Source organism: Paramormyrops kingsleyae, chromosome 7 (assembly GCF_048594095.1).
Source record: "Paramormyrops kingsleyae isolate MSU_618 chromosome 7, PKINGS_0.4, whole genome shotgun sequence".
NCBI lineage: Eukaryota > Metazoa > Chordata > Actinopteri > Osteoglossiformes > Mormyridae > Paramormyrops > Paramormyrops kingsleyae.
In genome coordinates, this window is record NC_132803.1 from 26,331,396 (window position 1) to 26,351,734 (window position 20,339).

Here is a 20,339-nt window from a genome sequence, read left to right on the forward strand (position 1 = left end):
ATGTCAATTATCCAACATGGTGATTATATTAAACTATGTACTGCAAATATGTTTTGACAATGATACACAATTTTAAATTCAAAATACAAAAAGTCATTTTACAAATTAAAATAGCTTCACAGGGTGGCATCAGTCCCCTTAATTTTATTGCTCCTTTGAGTATATTACATGGCAAATTATCAGTCACCAATTTTCACCCACAGTCATTTGTGGAGGAGTGTGACCGAGCTTAAAAAGAAATCTCAATGTCAGCCAGTCTTTCTTTATAAATTCTTATACAATCCAGTTGAAACTATTTACATGTTCACAAAGTTCAGAAAACTACAATTCTGCACAACTAAACAGAGGACTACATGTTTTCAAAATATCTAAAAGGAATTTGCATAGAAGAAGGAATATGAAAAACAGCATTTTAAAGATCACATTTTATATAGTAAGTTATCCTCCTCAAAAACCCTGAAACAGCACGTAACAGAGTACAAAAAATATTTTAATACAAATACAGAATACTACCAAGTACCAAACAGGGTACATCTGTAGCCGTTTACTTCACTTGCCGAGTTGCCATTCTGCATACAGCTAATGAAGCAGGGGAATACTCTGCCTTGTCATTCTACAAGTTCAGAATAAAAAAAATAGTAAATCTGAAAGAAGTCAATAAAACTGACCAACCAGCATGCCACAGTACCACTGTCCTCCTCCATACTACATACCAAAGTTATGCAGTAAAAGTACAGATATCCAGAATCCCCTTCTGTGCATCACTGCAGCTAAGTAACAATGTATTTTCTTGAGAAGATAATTTTCAGTAAGCCATTAAGGGCTTAATATTTCTTAAAAAAACACAACTGATCAGATACAATTAAAATTAAATACATTTTAAAAAGGACTATAAGACAGCCTTCGTTAAATAATATGTTGCAGGAACAAGAGAAATAATCATACTTGCTGCAGCTGGATCCACTGTACAAGTTTCTTTGAAATATTAATGCTATCTTAAACATAGTATTGAAACTAACTGAAATAACATGGGCACTTTCTATACAAATGATACTAGGAGAATAAAACCGCTGCAAATTGCATAAGAATTCCAGCAATGAATGCTTTATAATAGTAAAGTCATGTCACTTGACGGTACGTAAACACGAATTGGTAACAAACCTGTTAATGTGCAGCAAACGGTCAGAATTTTGGACCCTTGAAATCATCTTAACTGCTTGACAAACAATTCAACAAAAAATAAAATGCAGATGCACCACATATCAAAGCGAGTGTGTGCAAATAGGCACAACTGTGAAAGAGGAATGGCACTCGAAAGCAAAGTGGTCAGTTATGCCCAACACAATTAACCAGCATGATTTAACTATCAACACCTCTGAAGTCTCACAATTAAGAGAGCTACACAGCACAGCACAGCAAATTTCAAATACAGACAACTTGTTTTAAAATGTATTTATGGTGTAATTGGCAATTTCACTTAGAAAATAAAAGGTATACCAAAATAATTTTAGTAGTGCTGTGTTCCAGTAATGCTTTTTGTGAATGTCATGCTTAGTAATAGCATCCACTATCTGGTCTACTTGCACATAGAATATACAGCTAGAAAAGGACAGCAGACACAAGTATATCTTGCTCACCATGGAAATATCATGATAATACCATGAAAAAGCCCCATAATCATACATAAACATGCAGTGTGGCTGAAACTTTCAAATACATCCTCTAGACTTCTAGATTTCAAGCACTACCTAATGTTTTTCATGGCATACATCTTTAAAGGAGCAATTCTGGCTCACTGATATATACAGTCCATTCAGATTTTAACTCAAGGCACTCATTCATTTACCTAAATAAATGTCCACTACCAAAAAGAAAAAGGAAAAACAGCAAGACATCTGTGATTAAACTACGGTACCTAAACAATCAAGAACCAAGAATCACTATCCTACCATCAGAAGTTGGCGTCACATACAAATCACTCCCGTTTTATATCTAATATCTGGCATTCCATTATCACTGAGGTAGGAATATTTACGTCAAGACAAGGACTTCATGGTCACTCGAACGAATGGTGTGCAATTTCTACTTTATTGCAGTTCACTTTTTGATCAATCACTTGATAAAAAAAATGCATCTTTCCCAAGTGGATTTTCCGATGAGCAAGGTACACACTCACCACATCCGTCTACCTCCGGATCTAATATAAATGCTGACAATTCCATGGGACTAGCTTTTCCTGATCACTAGGTCTCAACAAGGAAAATCAAAACACTCATATTCCATTGGATAAGTTCTCCATAATCAGGTTTGGCATAAATTAAACACAGCAATTAAAAATACCATAACAAAAGTCTCTACCTTAGCTTCTCTTTGATTATGGGATTTTAATCCAATTAGTGATACATAATTTTTTTCAAATTCATAATCTGTTTGCATTTAATGGTAGCATAGACCACATCCCCCAATTTAGTCATACATTCATTACTAAAAACCTCCATTCAGGTGGGCAAATATCAAGAACTGTTTTGCTGGGTTTAAACATTTTAATATAATCTCCAGTTTATCAAAATCGATCATCTTATGAAAAAATATATTAATAGCGATAGACTATAAACAAGAATAAATAAACACGAAATAAATCCTCAGAGCCTGGCAATAATGCAGGAAAATATTGGCACCCAAAAAAGCTTGAATGTGGGGGAGAAAGCCCCCCCCCCCCCCCCTTATCGCACCCAGCATTCCCCACTCTGACATATGCTATCAGAAGGCATATCTAAGTGGCTTCTGCATTGGGTATGTTCATCCTTTTTTTTGGGGGGGGGGGGGGGGAGGCAATATCCAAGAATCTCCAGCTCCTACATTTAACCCTCTAATAACAGAAGTATATCTAAAGAACTGGACTTAGCTGAAGACCATGTACATTTATCACCAGTGGTTGTTTTGCCGTAACAGGTGTGATTTCAAGAGCAGAGATTTGCTTAAGACTTCAAAATTAGGCTCTTTGGTAGTTACAGAGAGCGTCCCAACACAACATTCATCGTGCAGGGAGATTATAGTGAAAAAATGCTGGGGGGGGGGGAACACATGTATCAGAATGACTGTGTTCCTGAAGTGGTCAAGATGGAACTCACTACTTTAAGTGGTAAGTGGTCAGCTGGGGGTGGTGAGAGGGGCTGATGTACTAGCTGGTGTTGAGCCTGAGCCAGTGCAGACCCTGCCGGGTGTGACGCACCAGCAGGCTCATGCTGGAGGTCAGGGTCAGCGGGCCCAGGGCAGCATCCAGGTCCTCCAGCAAGCCTGACAAGGGAAGAAGGAAACCCTCAGGTCGTCAGTGTCAAACGGTCTGTGGGAGACATTCAGTGTTCCAGCTGTTTACCAGCACTGACAGTAAAAGTGAAGTGCTGAATAGTGTAAAAAGCCAAGTCAGAAAATATTTCAATAAGTTACAGGACTCTTCTTAGCTAAAGACATGTAGGTCAATGGTCTGTACGATACAAAATAGGACCAATATGTCTATGACCATTTTAAGACCATATTTAATCAATAACACTAGCGAACAATTTCTGGCCATACAAAATTTTAAGATGCTGCTACTTTCACTTAAACGTTGCTCTACTGACTTAGCTCAGAAGATACAACACTGGAATTGGCAAACCTGCATTAAACTTCAACTTCTCTGACAAGATCACATTGCTGCTTAAATATGATTAATATTCATATTTTATATATATATATAAAAAAACCCAAAAAAACCCCAAAGGCAAAGGTTTGCCAATTCCAATGTATACACACATATACAGACATATATGACACTGATACAAAAAAATTGTACGGGTAGGGTGGTTATATATGGCGGGGGGGGGGGGGGGACAATGAAAATGTCAACTGCTTCCAAAGAGGGGCATGACAGAAAAATCTGTATGAGGTTGAGAACCACAGCCATACCTGATTTATAGTGCCATCTAGTGGTAAGAGCCAGAGTAAGAAATAAAACATGAATTCCATATAACAGATATATAAAAGCAAAACCTTACCACTGCCTGTCTTTGCCAGGGACTCAGCCTGCTCCCAGGTGTCATGGGCATTGAGGAAGTGGGCTGTGATGTTAACATAGGATGCTGCCACCTGCTGGACAACCTGGGGAATGGCAATAGTGCCAGGAGAACTGAAGTTCCCTGAACTGCCTGGAGATGGGGTTGGTGACATTGAAGGTGTGCCCATACTTCTGATAGAAGAAGAAAAAAAGAGAGTGAGAGAAAAGGTGGGAGGACCAAGGAAAAGCAACAGAGAAATTAAGAAGCAGAGTGGATTGGGGGAAAACCGGTCGAGGTTCAGTATATCAAGAAGGGGGAGAAAGTGGAAATTCTCAATATCAGAGAATATATAAAATACAGGCTGAGTATTCATCACGGCAAAGAGAAATACACTTACTTAGAGACATAGGGTGAGGGGGCTTTTGCAAATTTTGAAGAACTCTGAAGGTACAGAGAAAAAAACATTGTTAATCTTTCTCATGTACCAAGAATCAGTCAGGCTAATATATCGAGGCTGCTTCTTTAGCATGTTTGACTGCACATGCTCCAGTTACATCCTCACATCAGTGTAAAGCATCGTGGCCAGTGATGCTCCAGTTACATCCTCACATCAGTGTAAAGCATCGTGGCCAGTGATGCTCCAGTTACATCCTCACATCAGTGTAAAGCATCGTGGCCAGTGATGCTCCAGTTATATCCTCACATCAGTGTAAAGCAGGGCTATTCAATTCAGGCCCTTGATTCTAAATCCAGGCCGTGTTTTTGGTTCTCCCAGGTAGTTAGTTTAATAATTACTGATTCTGATTGGTCAGAGGCTTCACACCTGGCTCACAGGTGAAGGAAGGCTGGAAAATCAGCAGTGCTTGGCCCTCGAGGACCGCGAGTTGAATAGCCCTGCTGTAAAGCATCGTGGCCAGTGATGCTCCAGTTACATCCTCACATCAGTGTAAAGCATCGTGGCCAGTCTGCAGATCGTTACCACAAATCTCAAATAGCGTCCCATCAAGAGCGTAAGAGTCGGACACACTCTAGGATTTACGTACCGTCTGCAATATGTACATGTGCTAAAATGTCTCCCTATTAATTACGATTCATAAAAATATGTATAAATGACTACTTTATCCACACATTTGTCATCCATTTCAGATGAACAACACAGTACTGCAACTGAATGAACAACTATGCAGTTGACAATAATAATATATAATACTACCCCATGGTTTCAAACTCTACATGAGATATTTTTTGTACTGTTGATTTTTCTCCTCTTATACTAGATTATAAGCAGTAGTGTTGCATTTCAAATTGTATATTTTGGCATTTCCTTACGTTTACACATTCTCCTAAGAGCCTTTAAAGTAAGCATTTCATCATGAAGTCCACGAATATACCTGCTAACTCAAAACATTAGCACATACCTATCAAAAAAGTGTATATAGATAACATTAAATTATTGTTTATAGTCAATCATGTTTATTGTTTTCCCAAATTAGGTGATAATTATTCAACAATGAACAACTCAAATTTGAAGTCATGTCTTACATAAAAGCAGGCAAACAAAATCGGAGGAAAGCAGTGAACTCTTAACGATAACTAAGGGAAATTAAATTACGAGGATCTACTTTTAAGTGTCCACATTTTTAAATACATTATTAAATTACTACAAAGTGTATTATAGAATACTGTTCTGCGTTTGTGGGGCATGAACCAACCTTAAAATGTTCTGTAAGAGTTCTTGAGTATTTGAGTGCCGTGTCCCGCTTGTGTCGAAACATTGCCATCTGCAGGAGGGACTGACATCGCAAACTGAGGGCAGAAACAACATTACTGGCTTCTAACTTGGTTTTCCAAATTGAACAACTTTATCTGCTTCGGGTGTTCAAACGTCAACACTGCAAATTGTAATGAAAACAAAAATTGTGTGTACTAGCCTACAATGTTATTTTTTTGTGCTTTTTCTATGATACGCACCATAAAATTGTAAAGTCTCTTTCTGAGGCAGGGCCAGCTGGATCTAGACAGTTCCTCAGCTTCAGTATAAATCTGCAAAAAAAATTTAAAAATTCCCCATTGTGAACTTGTTGTTTATACGAAATAATATAAAAACAGAATGATACAAAACAGATTTAATATGATAACCAGAAGTTTAGAGTCGACCCAGACTACCAAATGTCAGTTTAACCAGAAATGTAGGACAACACTTAAGGCCATGGTTTTGGTCATTTATAAACACATGCAGTCATAAAGCATTATAAACATGGCTATAAATATTTATAAAAAGGCATATCACATCATAGTCATGTGTATTATGCATTATGAATGCTTTATGACGCTCTCATCTATAATGCACTATAGATACTTTCATAATGCAGTACAAAGCAGTATCCTTAATACTGATGCATTATAATGGTATTAAAGATACTGCTTTGTACTGCATTATGAAGGTGTCTATAGTGCATTATTGATGAGAGCTTCATAAGGCAGTCATAATGCATAATAATATGGCTATGTGTTGTGCCTTTTTATAAATATTTACAGCTATGTTTATAATGCTTTATGAATCAATTAAAATGCATTATGCATGTGTTTATAAATTGCTAAAAACATGGCCTTAAGTATAATCAAATGTAGTCATTTTAGAAAACCTCTATATAACTGATGGCATTTGTGGAGGGGGCACTTTTTTATTGCTACTGTACAGATCAAAAGCCTGACCGCCATATATATCCTAGGCGTCCTGAAAAGGCCCCCCCCCGAGCCCCTAACTGCCACCCCCCTAGTGTGGTTTAAGGTACAGACGAAGAGGGGAGCATATCATGCAGAGGTAACATAGGAACACAGGGGTACATGGGATGAGCAGAGTCCCTAGCATGAGGGATTGTGGCCGGGTACTGAACCAAATATAGCGGATCTCTGCGAGCAAACCTGTCCTGCATCTGTTTATACAGAGGTGATGCGGCTGATAGGTCGTCCTCCCTGCCAATCCACTTCAGGAGTCCCTGTGAGTGAGATTTCTCACCCTGCCTCTGATATGGACTAACCATGGATCTCCTCCCCACTGGTACACACTATACAGACACCTGCTTTTCATGGCTCATCAGAGAATGATCAGGGTGCCTTGTGAACAGTAAAGCGCACACAGTTCACTTCTTGTTCACTTCAGTGTCTACACCAGTAAATCCCAACAGCATGATAATTCGTTTTTTTTTGTCTTTTCAAAGATAAACTCAGTGATGCAACTGAACTTCAGCTTTATTAATATTTTATATGTGTTGTACATGAACAAAACATTACGCACCACACAAGAGGAGGATAACAAAAGGGTATTTCTCTTTATCTGCGCCATGTAGTTTAAGTGCAGAATTATACGGAAAAGCACATCTTACAGAGGCAAAGGGAAGATCCTTCATGGAAGCTTTCATGTGCATAGATCTGATCCAGTACAGGATGACGTCTTGAAAACAGAAGGAAGAAGGAAGAACTCCAGGCTGAAAGAGTTTACTTCCTACCTGATCAAGTCCACAGTCTCTGAGAACATGGTATATGCAGACTTTGGGGTCTGAGGATCCGTTTCCATGGCAATTCCACTTTCAACAAAGGACATGGCCGCATCCAAATAGTTGAAAGCTTTTCCAACCTTGTCCATCTTAATGGTGGGGCGGGGGAGGGTGACAAAGAGCACTCTGAGTTTCACATGGTTTTCCAGGCCGCTCACCACTGGGGGGGCTCCTCCCAGCGAGGTAACATACCGTAGCGTCCGCTTTGTGCTTTAGCTTCTTAGCTTCCTTCATGTGATACTCGACAGGGTACTGCCTGCAATGGAGAGGAAACCAGAGACTGCATAACCACAAGCCAACAGAATCAGGCAGCTAAAACAAACACTGCATTGTTCTGAATCCTAAGCTGCAGTCGTGATATTAGAAACTTCAACGAAACATACGAGTCCTACCTGTCGTGAAACTTCAGTAAGGGCCGACGTGGGAGAGGCGTTCTTGCTGGCTGGGCTGTCACTGGACAATTCAAGCTGTTCTCTGTGATTTTCTGTCAATTACATACTAATAGTCACATTAAAAGTGTCATGCTAATTAGAGGTGGGCCAAATCATATCATTCACGATAATACCGGTAAATTATTTTTGCCCGAGAAAAAAAAAAATATATATATATCATGATATACTAATTCCATGCCATCACACCATTACGTAGCGGATTACGCTCACGTGCAGCGCAAAGTTATTAAAGTTGTGATGGTGAAGGAAAACATGGCTGGAAGCAGTACTGCTGAAGAATTAATTCCCCCTACTTGAGTGGTGTGGAATTATTTTAGATACAAACAAGCAGATACAGAACAGACGACGGTAATATGCAAGGAGTGCAGGAAGCCTGTAAAACCGAAAGAGGGAAATACATCTAACTTATTTCACCATCTGAAACATCAGCACCCGAGTCTATACCACGATTGTCTGAAGGCCCGGGAGAAAAGCTCAGGAGCTAACGCTACGAAACCAAAACAAAGTAAGTTGGTTCAGCATGACATCACCAAGTCTCTCGCCAATTGTACTCCGTATGACAGAGACATGTATGAAGAATACCGTGAAAAGGTACAAGCCTCACTGTCATCTGCGGATTACTATGCATCGACCACGGATTTATGGTCAAGTAGAACAACAGAGCCTTACCTCAGTCTGACTGTGTACTATATTAACAGCGACTGGGAGCTGTGCAGCTCAAACCTTGAAACCAGCTACTTTCCCCAAGGATCACACAGGTGAAAATATAGTGACTGGCTTAAAGGAGTTTCTCCAGTTGTGGCATCTCGACGAAGCAAAACATGTGTGTCTGACAACAGATTGTGGGGCTAACGTTGTCAAAACTCTCAGACTTAATAACTGGATGCAACTATCCTGCTTTGGGCATACTCTCCATATTGCCATTGGTAGGTTTCCTTTATTTATTCCATAATTACCTAGGTTATTAGACGTTAAAGTAAGCACAAGTATCTGAATCATCACATAATGCTAACTACTTCCTATAGCAGGGGTGGGGAACCTGTTCCATGGAAATGCCAGTGTGGGTGCAGGTTTTTTGGATGACCTCTCAATCAGCTAATAACAGTGGGTCTCCAGGATTGGAGTTGAGAACCACTGTTATATTATTGGCTGATGGAGAGGCCATCCCAAAAACTCACAGAAATATTCACAGAAATATTGCAGATTGTGCCGAGATTAATTAGCATGTCCTTGCCAACAATAAGGCTACTATTAATTGCATATTGATACATCACTGTAACATTATGGAAAATATTACAGAAATGTTAGTACTTTCTCACTAGGGAAGTACATGACCTGATTATGCCTAGCACTCAAAATGCTTAAAATGTTAAAATTTCATAAATTCTGTAGTGAGTTACGAAATAAAAATGAAATGTATAAATTATATATTTGTGTGCTAGGATGATATTAAAACTATGATTTAAAACTGTCTCTCTTCCACCTTCCCTCACCCTCTCTGCAGAGAGAAGTATGAAGCATCCCAGGATTGACAGAGCAGTGACAGTTTGCAAAAATATTGGGAGTTCTTTCTCTAACAGTTGGAAGAGGTAGCAGGCACTGCTAGAGGCTCAAAAAAGGGAGGGTATGGCTCAACGCAAGCTCATCACGGAGTCTCCCACGAGATGGGGGTCAAGACAGAAAATGCTCCAGCGGGTGTTGGAGCAAGAAAAGCCTGTCACCCAAGTCTTAGCTGCTGACCGGTCAACAAGGCACCTGGTCCCCACATGGCAAGATCTACAGGTACTCGATTCTGTGAGCAAAGCCCTGGGTCCTCTGGTGAAGTTCACTGATGCTCTGTCTGCTGAGGACTATGTTATTGTCTCATGCTTGAAACCTGTCCTTCAGCTGTTCAACAGTAACATTCTTCTTGTGAATGAGATCGACACAGACCAAGTCCATGAAGAACTCAATACTGGAGTACTTGAACAGTAAGTATGAAGAAGACCCCGCTGTTTGGTGAACTAATAAATTTGGTAACCAAGCTTCACCCACGGTTCCACATTCGGTACATGGACCTTGAAAAAAGCCAGGTAATCAAAGACAGAGCAGTTAGCGAGATGGAATCATTCCTGCCAGGGTCAGTAGAAGCTGAAAACCACAAGCTTCAGGATCAGCTGAAGACACCCCAGGCCCAAGTTATGCAAAGGTGCCAAAGAGGACCCTCGGAAGCTTTTTCAAAAGGGCAGCAGCAAGTGACAGAGTAGGACCAGAACCATCTCCAAGAGAGAGAATTCAGGCAGAGTTAAACAACTACTTGGATTGTCCACCAGCAGATACTGAGAGTGATCCCCTCAAATGGTGGAAAGTGCACAAGGTTAACTTTCCTCATGTTAGCCGTTTAGCAAAAAAAGTACCTCTGCATCCAAGCCACTAGTGCAGCCTCTGAAAGGTTGTTCAGCAAAGGAGGGAACATTGTCACCTGCCATAGGTCCACACTGAAGCCTGCTTCAGTGAATAGGCTTGTGTTCTTGTATAAGAATCTGAGACAGTGATAACTGGTGATAAGCAGCTAGATGGCTATGTTCTGATGACTGGCAGCCTTTTCAGGCAGCATTGCAATTGAAGTTTCAGCATTTGTTGCAAGTTTTGGAAGTTATACCTCATTTAAAGACAGCATTTTTTGTTGATTGTTACTCAAATTGTTTGAGCATAAATGTACTTTCATTTCATTGTATTTTTTGTAAACTGCACTTTATATTTTGTAGTGGATTTTATTTTGCTATACTATTTATGTTTTATACAGACTTTTTCAATCCAAAGAACAGAGGGAGAATTTTTCATTTAATTTATTTTACTTTAAGACTAAATACTTTACTAAATAAAGTTATTGCACTAAAACTAACCTGTGCAATATATTTTAAGTTTTTACAGAATATTTTAAGGTAACCTGCTATGTTTATGCTGTCAAATGATTAAAAACATTTTTTTCTGTATTTTGTTATATCGTCAAATTTATCGTTATCGTCAGAATACTCGGAAATATCGTGATATTATGTTTGGGTCATATTGCCCACCCCTAATGCTAATGTCAGGATAACTATGTAATTATTAATATCCAACTTATGTCCCTCTTGGATGTTTATTTAATTGAAAATCAGATATGTATATTTTATATGCTTATCTACTCTGCTACTTTGTTTTTTTTTGTTGTTGCAGCATTCAGTGGACTTAACAGAATAAGTGTTGCACTATGCATTGCATATATGACTGCAATTATTGATTTAAATTCTGAATGTGAAGTTCAGTAAATTTTCACTCGATAAATCAGGTTGTTTTGACATGCTGCTGGTATCCTCTCACTCAAATCGATTGAGTTTTTCAAACTCAAATTTTTTCATTTAAAATGCTTTTTTGCCTATTGTACACACCGCTGCCGAATTATAAATGACAGTTCATGTCAGTACGTTACAGTAAGGGTTTATAAGGCTTCGACTGAACTCAAAATCAAACATAGCATCAGGCTGCTGAGGTAAACATACACTACCCCCAAGACTCCTAGTAAAAACTGACATAAGAATGAAGAAACAGGTTACTTCCTTCCTTTGAACACGTGAGGAGTAGAGTTTTTTTTTCCAATATTTAAGTTTTACGGTTTAAGTCATGACCCTATGAGTAGGGAAAACATGGAGTAAAGGAACTCTAAAGGGCAGCTTCTCTGAAGTTTTATTTTTCCAAAAGAAAACCTGTTCCCTGTTTAAGACATCTCTACCTCTAACTTCTGAATGGAAAAAAAACACAGAGAGCCCCAAAGTCCCAGTAACATGCTTCTATGCCAAAATCACTCAATACAGTGGATGGTAGACGCATCAGATCCTCGCAGCCAGACCAGGAGAGCGCCTGGAGCACACACCTTGCTGTGCTTGTTCTGCTCTGCATCTACATTCTTCTCCTTCTTCTTCTTGTGCTTGGCTGGAGGCTGGCTGCTGTCCTGGGGCACACCTCCTCCGCCCTGGGGCACACCTCCTCCGCCCTGGGGCACACCTCCTCCGCCCTGGCCACCACTTCCCCGCTTGCCCTTTGGCTTTTCTTTGAGGTCTTGAGGAGCAGCTTCTATGAGGGACGGCTTCCCTTTTTTCACTTTCTTCTTCTTCTTCTTCTCCTGCTCCACACTCTTGGGCACTCTGTTCACAATGAGATAAGTTCAAGTGGAGTAACACACAGGAGGTAGTTACTTTTTTCTTTCATATTTTGGTGTATGGAGTGTTTTAATGAGGACAATTCAGCAGTATTAAAAGTAGCAGGAAAAAAACTCCAAAAAACTCAATGGAATTCCTCTATGACATCAATTAATTCAAATGCAGACACAGTGAATATGAACACAAGGGGGTGTAACAGAGTCAGGGAGGATGATAAACTAAGAGGAGTGGATGTAAAGTGAGTCTTATTACTTACTTGGCTGAATTTGCGATATGACCTGATGAAAGCGGCTTGACTTCATCAAGTTTATGTTTTTTTCTTGGTAGAATTTCTTCATGCTTTTCTGCCTGCAAGAGAAAACAGTCAAATTCATTTTCTGGTCGCTCAAAATTAAAAATATTAACACTTACATTTACCGTGAGTGGAATGCTTAAAAAAAAAATGCTCATCTCAAATACTCAGACAACACAAACTATTAGTGCTGAATATGTGATGCACCCATGAAAATGGTGGGAGTTCCGTGAAACAGTGGGATGTCACTAAATTGTGTGCACAGTTGTGCTCTTGGCAGCATCCTAAGCCTAAGTGCATGTGATATACAAACTCACAGCTTGGAAGGTGACCCGCAACCAGCTTTGTCATGCTATGGATTACACTGAGCATGTATGTAGGCTGATGGGATATGGTTTGTAACAGTTTTATGTAGTGATAAATTATGATGCTTGAGTAGTGATCAGTACAACATAAGCCAACCCACTGGTCTCTTTTTGGATTCTTTGCAAGGAATCCCATCAGCTTCTCTCTTCTTTGTCTTCTGCTTTTTCTTTTTTGGCACTTTTTTGGCTGGCTCACTGGGGGAATTAGGGACCGGAAAGGCCCCTGGTTGGGGGACCCTAAAGAGCCGACTGAGCTCAATCTTCACTATCAAAGAACAAAGGGAACCCTGGGAGTCCCTTCGCAGGAGCGCCTGCTCGCCCTCTCCTGGAGGGTGACGGCTCTCGGATTTCTTTCGCTCCTTCTGAACTTTCCCCAAGCTGGGACCGTTTGAACGCACTGGAAGAGTTTGCTCTAGGCTTGGCGGTCTGCCTGTGTTCACCTCCATCTTTCCTTCCGGTTTTAAAATTGCCTTTGGAATGGACTGTTTCACCTTTTTTTTCGAGCTGTGTTTATCGGCCTTCTTGCCATCTGTTGTAGGTTGGGACTTCTCGGGTATGCTCTTCTTTTTGACCTTTCGTCTATCTGTGTGAGCCTCACTCTTGTCACGCCGAGGTACTTCTACCCTTGGCTGTGCATGGACGACCTCAGGAGACGGGGCCTTGTTTGCCTTTGATGGGTGCTTAATCCCCACAGTCTTTCGCTGATTTTCAGCTTGTACAGGGGATTTTTGGGGACTAGGCTGACAGGCCAAGGTCTCCTGAACCACTTTGCCATCGTTTTTGATGTACTCAGAATGCACAGTAGTAGTCTGGGAAATGCAGTCATTCTGGTAATTATCTTCCTCTTGCTGCTTACTGATCACCGGGCTGAAGCTCTGCGATTGACCAGCCAGGCTCTCTGCAGCTGAATTTTGCTGATTGACTTTGACCAACCAGTTGTCCAGCTGCCATTTATTTGCAACAGATGAATCATCCTGTAACGAAAAGAAACATGCATATTCAATTGACAAAATTATCATACATTCGCAAACAATTCGTCAAAGCAAAGTGACAACCATGCAACTGTGCCATTGCTTCTGAACCGAAGACCAGGTGTGATACTGATGTGGTTGTTTGAATACCAAAAATATCAAGAGGGAAAGCAGGGGAATCTGAGCTGTACCTTGGATACAGATGGGGTGTTGCGCTTCAGGTGGGGGACTTCCTCCTTGTCGCTCTCGCTGCTGTCACTGTCTGACTCAGACCCTGAAGAGCTTTCAGAATCAGTGGAAATGGAGGATTCACCACCACTGGAATGTGTCAACACCACACTGCCCTTGGTGACCCTGGACAGGGGTGACATTTCAGAGACGGGGTTCAACTGGGACACTTTTCAACAACAAGATGCATGTTTTTGTCTATAACATACACCAAATATACCTACATATAGACCTTGACCAGCTGACAAAGATTCCACCATAAGCTCACTAAGTAGTGTTGGAACAATGCATCAACATAACAAATTATGAGGCACTAGAGATTTTGTCTAAATTTGCCGATGCATATACCAATAACCAGCTAACCTTTGAGCTACTTGCGGATTGCAGTGGTACTTCAGAACTTAAACTTAATCCGTTCAGAACTCTGGATCAGAAATTTCCACTGATCTATCGTAAGGGAACTAAATATTTTGACAATGACCACTGGCCTCAATCCTGTATGCATAGCGAATCAAAGAACATACTGGAAAACTGGGACAAATGCACACTAGTACAGGGAAAAATAAAGATATAAAACTATGGTGCTGCAATTTCATTTCTGGCACTTCACAGTTCTGAGGATCTGGATAAAATTATGCATTGCGCTATTCAAAGTAGAGTGAATTTACAACCTGCTAAGCACACACAGAATAATAAAGCACTGTAATACCTTGTTTTGCGAAACATAATATTAAGACGTACCCGGTTAAAAATGCCAGGCTGATTTAAGGTCACCATTAAGCAAACATCAAAGATCAGACAATGAGAATAGAGAGGAACATCAACAGTGAGCAAGTAGGCTCTTCATTCACTCCATTCCCTTCTTCCAGCAGTAAAGCCCTACATAGCTGATAAAAGCAACGATCAGCTACAAACTAATATAAATTTTCATATCTCTCTACAAGATACCAGATAATGATATATGGACAATAGACCACACTCAAATCCTAATGAGTACATTCACCGAACTGTCCCATAAGATTAGTATGGTCTATCGTGTTGCTTTTTAGGACAGAACTTATATAAAAGTGAAACACGTTTTGCAAAAATGAAGAATGTTATACTTACAAAGATCCCTGATGACAGAGTGCTTTTGCAGATTCATATTGATCTTCTGAAAGGGGGGGTATGCTGGTTAAACTGGGCTGACAATGAGCTAAAGGCAGTGTATCTTAAAGAAACAACTGTTTCAAAATGACTAATTTTATGTTTGTACTTCAGTCAGTACAGTACCCATCCATAGCAGACAGAATGTGGGGCAGATTAACGAAAACTTCACCATGAGCTAGAAGGTTACAGGGTTTCAGGTTCTCTAACATCCAGCTGCAGTTAACTTTGAAACACAATTTCCTTTGATGTTAAAAGCCCACAAGTGGGGAGGTGTGTCCTCCCTCTCTGCTGAAACGTAACAAGAACTGACACCACTGCCCCGGCTGCTCTGTGGTGACAGAGCCGGCGAACAGCTAGTATTACCCAATAAACTTTCCCTTCAGAGGACTTTTGTAGAAGTTCTCTCCCAGCACGGTTCCCCACAAAGCACTCTAAATACAAAACAAAGCCTTATATACACAAGCGTCACTTACTTTGTCCTGAAATCCCGCAGTTGACATTTTGTGATTCCTGCACAGGGAAGAGAAATAATTTATTGTCGGCTTTTGCAAGCTGTACCTTGGACATTCAGTATGTTATATAAATATCAAGGACAAAGCAATGTTTCGTTATGGGTTACCTTTTAAGAATTAATGTATCTGGGAAAATGTAACAAAATGGATGTACGATCCATAGACTTTCTCTAATACTGAATAAGTGGGTGAATGTACTTGTTTGAATGTTAAAATTGTCTACAAAAGTTGCTCAGCTGTCATCGTGGATAACTGATGTAAAGAATTTTTCAGCACACTGCACATCTGACTGTGATAACCTGACAGATTATATCAAAGAAAAAAGTTACTGAAATTAGTCCAGTGTTTGGCCAAAATCAGGCTAAAACAGAAATCTTTCAAGACTGAGGTTACTGAGTTTGCAAAGCAAACAGGAAAAGTTCACTCAAAGTTCTGTATGTATTCAAATGTGATTGAAATGTGTGACAAACTGGAACCAAATAAGTGTGATGTATTGAATTAAAAACAAATAACTATTTCATCATCAACTCTGTTAACATACTTTAAGAATCCTTTCTTGTTTTGAGCCGTACCCCTGTTAATCAAAGGGTAAAATGTTTAAAATGTTCCTCACTTCTGCATAATACACTGTATATCATGGGAACAAGAATATAAACATCTCAGATGCGTTATGGGACATTATAACAAAAACAACACTGAAAATGAAAATCATCCACACGGTAATTTGATTTAAGAAAAGGGAAATGGAACTTTATGTGGCATACATGTAAAAGACAACTCAAGTAGGAACTCATCCATCCATCCATCCATCCATCCAGCTGGGTGTCGTGATAAACGGAGAAGCAGTCTCACCTTGGCCAGAGGGAATTTGGGAGGTTCGGGCATGCTAGGCGTATGAATAGCAGTAAGTGGTGGAGGCCACGTGTGGGTCATTTCCTAGGAACAACCAAATTTAAAATCAAAGTGCAAGAACACAAGTCTGTGCCATTCAAAGTCAAAAGTACTAACTCATTTGAATCATTCAAAGAACTCATTACAAAGCATTCTTTAAAATCACAAAGAATAACCTAGGTAAATAATTAGAATTTGATGAATGATAATACAGCACACTTACCCTAAGGATATCTTCAACACAGTGTACATCATTTGAGGTCTAAAGGGGAGGCAATTAAAACTATATGTGAGCTTAAGGAGTCATTGAGGATAAATGCAGAAACATACTTCAGAGGGAATGTATCCATTGTGGCAAAGAAAGACATGTTGTTCTTGGATGGTAATGATGAAAAACCACCGGCCAGACAGAAACAAGAAAACCTAGAGTGGGAGAGAAACACACCACAGTACAGGAGAAGGAAGGGCTGAGTTCAGTATGTGTTAAGGCTGGATACAGTCAAACCGGAGAAAAAAAATAAATAAATGGATAGATGGATGGATGAATAATGACGACAGTAATAATTACTTAAATGAATACTAGAACTGGCAGGAACAAAGACAATACCACCAAACATGTACTTTGCATTACTGTTCACCTAAAGTCAAGTTTGCAATCAAGCTGAAGGCTGCCTTTGAAGAGACCCTGATAACATTCGGCTTTGCCACACCTACAGGACGGCGCAGGTATTTTGCTGAAGGCGGCCTGCTGAAGCAGACCACGGAAGATGCCAGGAAGACTGCTATTAGGAGACTATGCTTGTTCAAGGGAGACTTTAATAATTTAATACTAAAAGCCTGGAAGCCTAGCGGAGAGTAAGATAGGTAGTGCACCAAGAATTTTCACCTGGCACAGCTTTTTTCCAAGCTAATGCAATACTGTACACATTATGCATTTTCCACATTTGTGTAATTGCAAAGACCAAAAGGAGCATGCAGTTCTTAAATCCCTTCTGTATTACAGAAACAGAAAAAAGGACATGGATTCAGACACTGGTTGACTAATAACTGTTACAATTGAACAAAGACCGGTCTATTAATAAAATACAATCAAACATTAAAAACCAACAGAAAGCACTGCTGTTATAAGGCAGAGGTGAGCCTCAGACTATTAGCCTGCAATTAGCTGACTAGCCAGTAGATGGGAGTAATGAATCTTTAGCTAACGTAGTTCTAGCCACCAAATCCATAAACACTGTCATGATGCTAATTATGGTTTTATGGATTCACTTCAAGGGCATCATTCACACCATGTGTGATTCTGTAAATCATATGAAGTGACATTCTTTTTGATCACACTGTAACAGATGACAGTTTTTGTGCCCATTTATTTTTAGTACTGTTACTCAAATAATTACTACCTTTTAATACATATTTCCCATTGAAGGATTTTTTTTCCCTTTTAAAAAATAATAATAATGTTCTATTTCAGCCTTACACTGCAGTACTCTAAATAGTAAAACAGTACTTTAGAGGTTCTGGGAAATTATTAAAATGAATAAAACGAATGATCTGTGCACTATGGAAGAAAGCAAACACAAGGGTGCTAATTTCATCACCACTATATATTATGAGGCAAATTGGAATCCAACATTACAAGCAAAACATTTATGCAGAGTGAAGATTCCAAACATGGGTGTCTACTGCAGTAAATCAGAGATACAGATAAAGGGGGCGTGAGTCACCGTACAGCAATCCAGTGCAGGATCAGGCAGCTCTCAGGGAAAATGCCCATCTATTGAGTTTCTGTTGTGGATTACACGTGTGCCAGGACTGTGAACAATAAGCACCACATTCACTGACGCGCAGCTGCTGGGCTTGGGCCCACAATGAGAATTTCACCAGACAGAGGCAGCTACCAGAGAGCATTAGGCTGGCTTAAGTTATTGCTTAAATACTTAAAATTTTTGGACACTATGCTAAAAACCAAAATGACCTAAAAATTACAAACATTACTGCTTCAGGAGTCTCAAGTGACTGTTTTGAGAGAAACTGATTTTAATCAAAACCGTACTGAGAAATTTTGTTTGGTACCGTGTATACATTAACAGCTGTTTTTGATATTACTGGAACCTTACAAGCTCAATACTAAATATAAAAATCATTAAACTGAATTTAATATAACTGATTTGGTCTTGGCAACAGGTGTTTGACATGCCACTTGTCACGTCGTGCTTAATTCTGTCCGTTCTAGGCACATATTTTGGGGGATACCTTAAAGCAAAATATTAAGAATCCCCATAGGATAAAGATCAGATATACATTACGCATAAAGGCAGGCAATCAACATAATTCTGGCAGCGTGTAGGTGAGACTATGAATATTACTACAGGGTTTGTAGAAATCAAACCAGCAGGTTGAGAAGCAACCAAAAAAAATTATATTTTGCAGGGTTGAGGATTCAAGTGATTTTGAAGACATGGCTTTGGAAAAAACTATCAGCTAAGAACACAAAAAATAAAGGGAGACTAGCCATAGTGAAAACTAAATACAGTAGTTTTTAATATTAGAATATTATAAAATATAATAAGAATAAGACTAATATTAGAAATGTAAGCATTCAAAAACTCTTCATTTTTACAATGAACAAATTCTGGAGTTTACTGATAAGGTTCATACCCATTCATTTAATATTATAGGTGTAATAAGGAGGAAGGAAAAAAACCCTTTGCTCTTTCACTGAATAATAAATAGGTGTGACTGCTGACATGACAAGTCCCCACATCTTCTCTATCTCTGTTGAACTCTTACCACAAATACTGTATTTGTTTTCTTTGAGAAGCTACTCACAAACAGCGGAAATAACTATGACGTTTAAGGTCAAAAAGAACACAACTGGGTCCAATAGCCAGTCTTTAACGGACAGAAAAAAGGCTGTATTGTTATACCAAGGAGTAACAATATTACTTCATGCCAGTATAAGAAGTATACAGGCAGTGTAATTTTGACATATTTTTGCTTGATGATTAAACCTTTTAATGGCAATACTGCATTGTTACAACCTATAAAGTCATTCAGGGGAAAAAATACTTCCATTTATATTTCAAGGGTTACACATTTATCAGATTTAGCAGATTTTCCTTTATGAGTCGAAAGGGCTGACAACAGTTAAGAAAATTAATCGATATTTACATCCCTATTTTAGAGGCTAGTATCTTCTGTAAGGTTTTTCCAAGTCTCATGCGAAAGTAAGATAAAGGATTCTGGATATAACAGTACGGTTATTAGAAATCTTATGTTACACAACAGATTTTCACAAATGCTACTGAATAATCTGCTGAAGTTTGATTTTCACCAATTCTACCTGTTAAACTGTCACAGTTGCATTACAGTGAGGGCGTCCTCAACAATGCTGCCAATATTCAGTTTAATGAATATAATTTAAATAATTGAACCAACAATGGTAAACTCATTATTTAGAAGAATGACATTATTAAACACACTTTTATTATTATATTGTATCTACACAATTCATGTTTTGACTGTCCTGTAGGCCTATTTCAGAGGCTGGCCCAGGGATTCAATAATGAATAAGAGAGCCTCACGGTAGGACCGGGGTTAAAATGCTGTGTGTGCGTGTGTCTGTGTCTGCGTGTGTGTGTCTGTCTGTGTGCGTCTGTGTGTGTGGGTTTGCATAGATCACATTTGAGGATCAAATTGTCCCCAAATGT

At 39.4% G+C, this 20,339-nt stretch overlaps 1 protein-coding gene across 3 annotated transcripts in view; it reads right to left on the bottom strand.

Moving 5' to 3' along the window:
* Positions 1-111: 111 nt before the first annotated feature.
* aff1 (AF4/FMR2 family, member 1) overlaps positions 112-20,339 on the bottom strand; it is a 39,362-nt gene continuing 19,134 nt past the window's right edge. The window contains exons 4-20 of one of the 3 annotated variants that reach the window (XM_023828695.2): positions 16,853-16,891; positions 16,591-16,674; positions 16,280-16,312; positions 15,700-15,736; positions 15,185-15,230; positions 14,041-14,203; positions 12,980-13,852; positions 12,478-12,569; positions 11,936-12,206; positions 7,984-8,075; positions 7,784-7,847; positions 7,544-7,680; positions 6,006-6,077; positions 5,747-5,840; positions 4,432-4,475; positions 4,035-4,225; positions 112-3,297 (exon numbers count right to left, since the gene is read on the bottom strand). In XM_023828695.2, the coding sequence (XP_023684463.2) occupies positions 3,182-3,297; positions 4,035-4,225; positions 4,432-4,475; positions 5,747-5,840; positions 6,006-6,077; positions 7,544-7,680; positions 7,784-7,847; positions 7,984-8,075; positions 11,936-12,206; positions 12,478-12,569; positions 12,980-13,852; positions 14,041-14,203; positions 15,185-15,230; positions 15,700-15,736; positions 16,280-16,312; positions 16,591-16,674; positions 16,853-16,891 (2,448 nt within the window). In that variant the 3' untranslated portion in view covers positions 112-3,181. The remainder of the gene's footprint in view (positions 3,298-4,034; positions 4,226-4,431; positions 4,476-5,746; positions 5,841-6,005; positions 6,078-7,543; positions 7,681-7,783; positions 7,848-7,983; positions 8,076-11,935; positions 12,207-12,477; positions 12,570-12,979; positions 13,853-14,040; positions 14,204-15,184; positions 15,231-15,699; positions 15,737-16,279; positions 16,313-16,590; positions 16,675-16,852; positions 16,892-20,339) is intronic. The other 2 variants (XM_023828698.2, XM_023828696.2) reach the window with 2 other exon arrangements.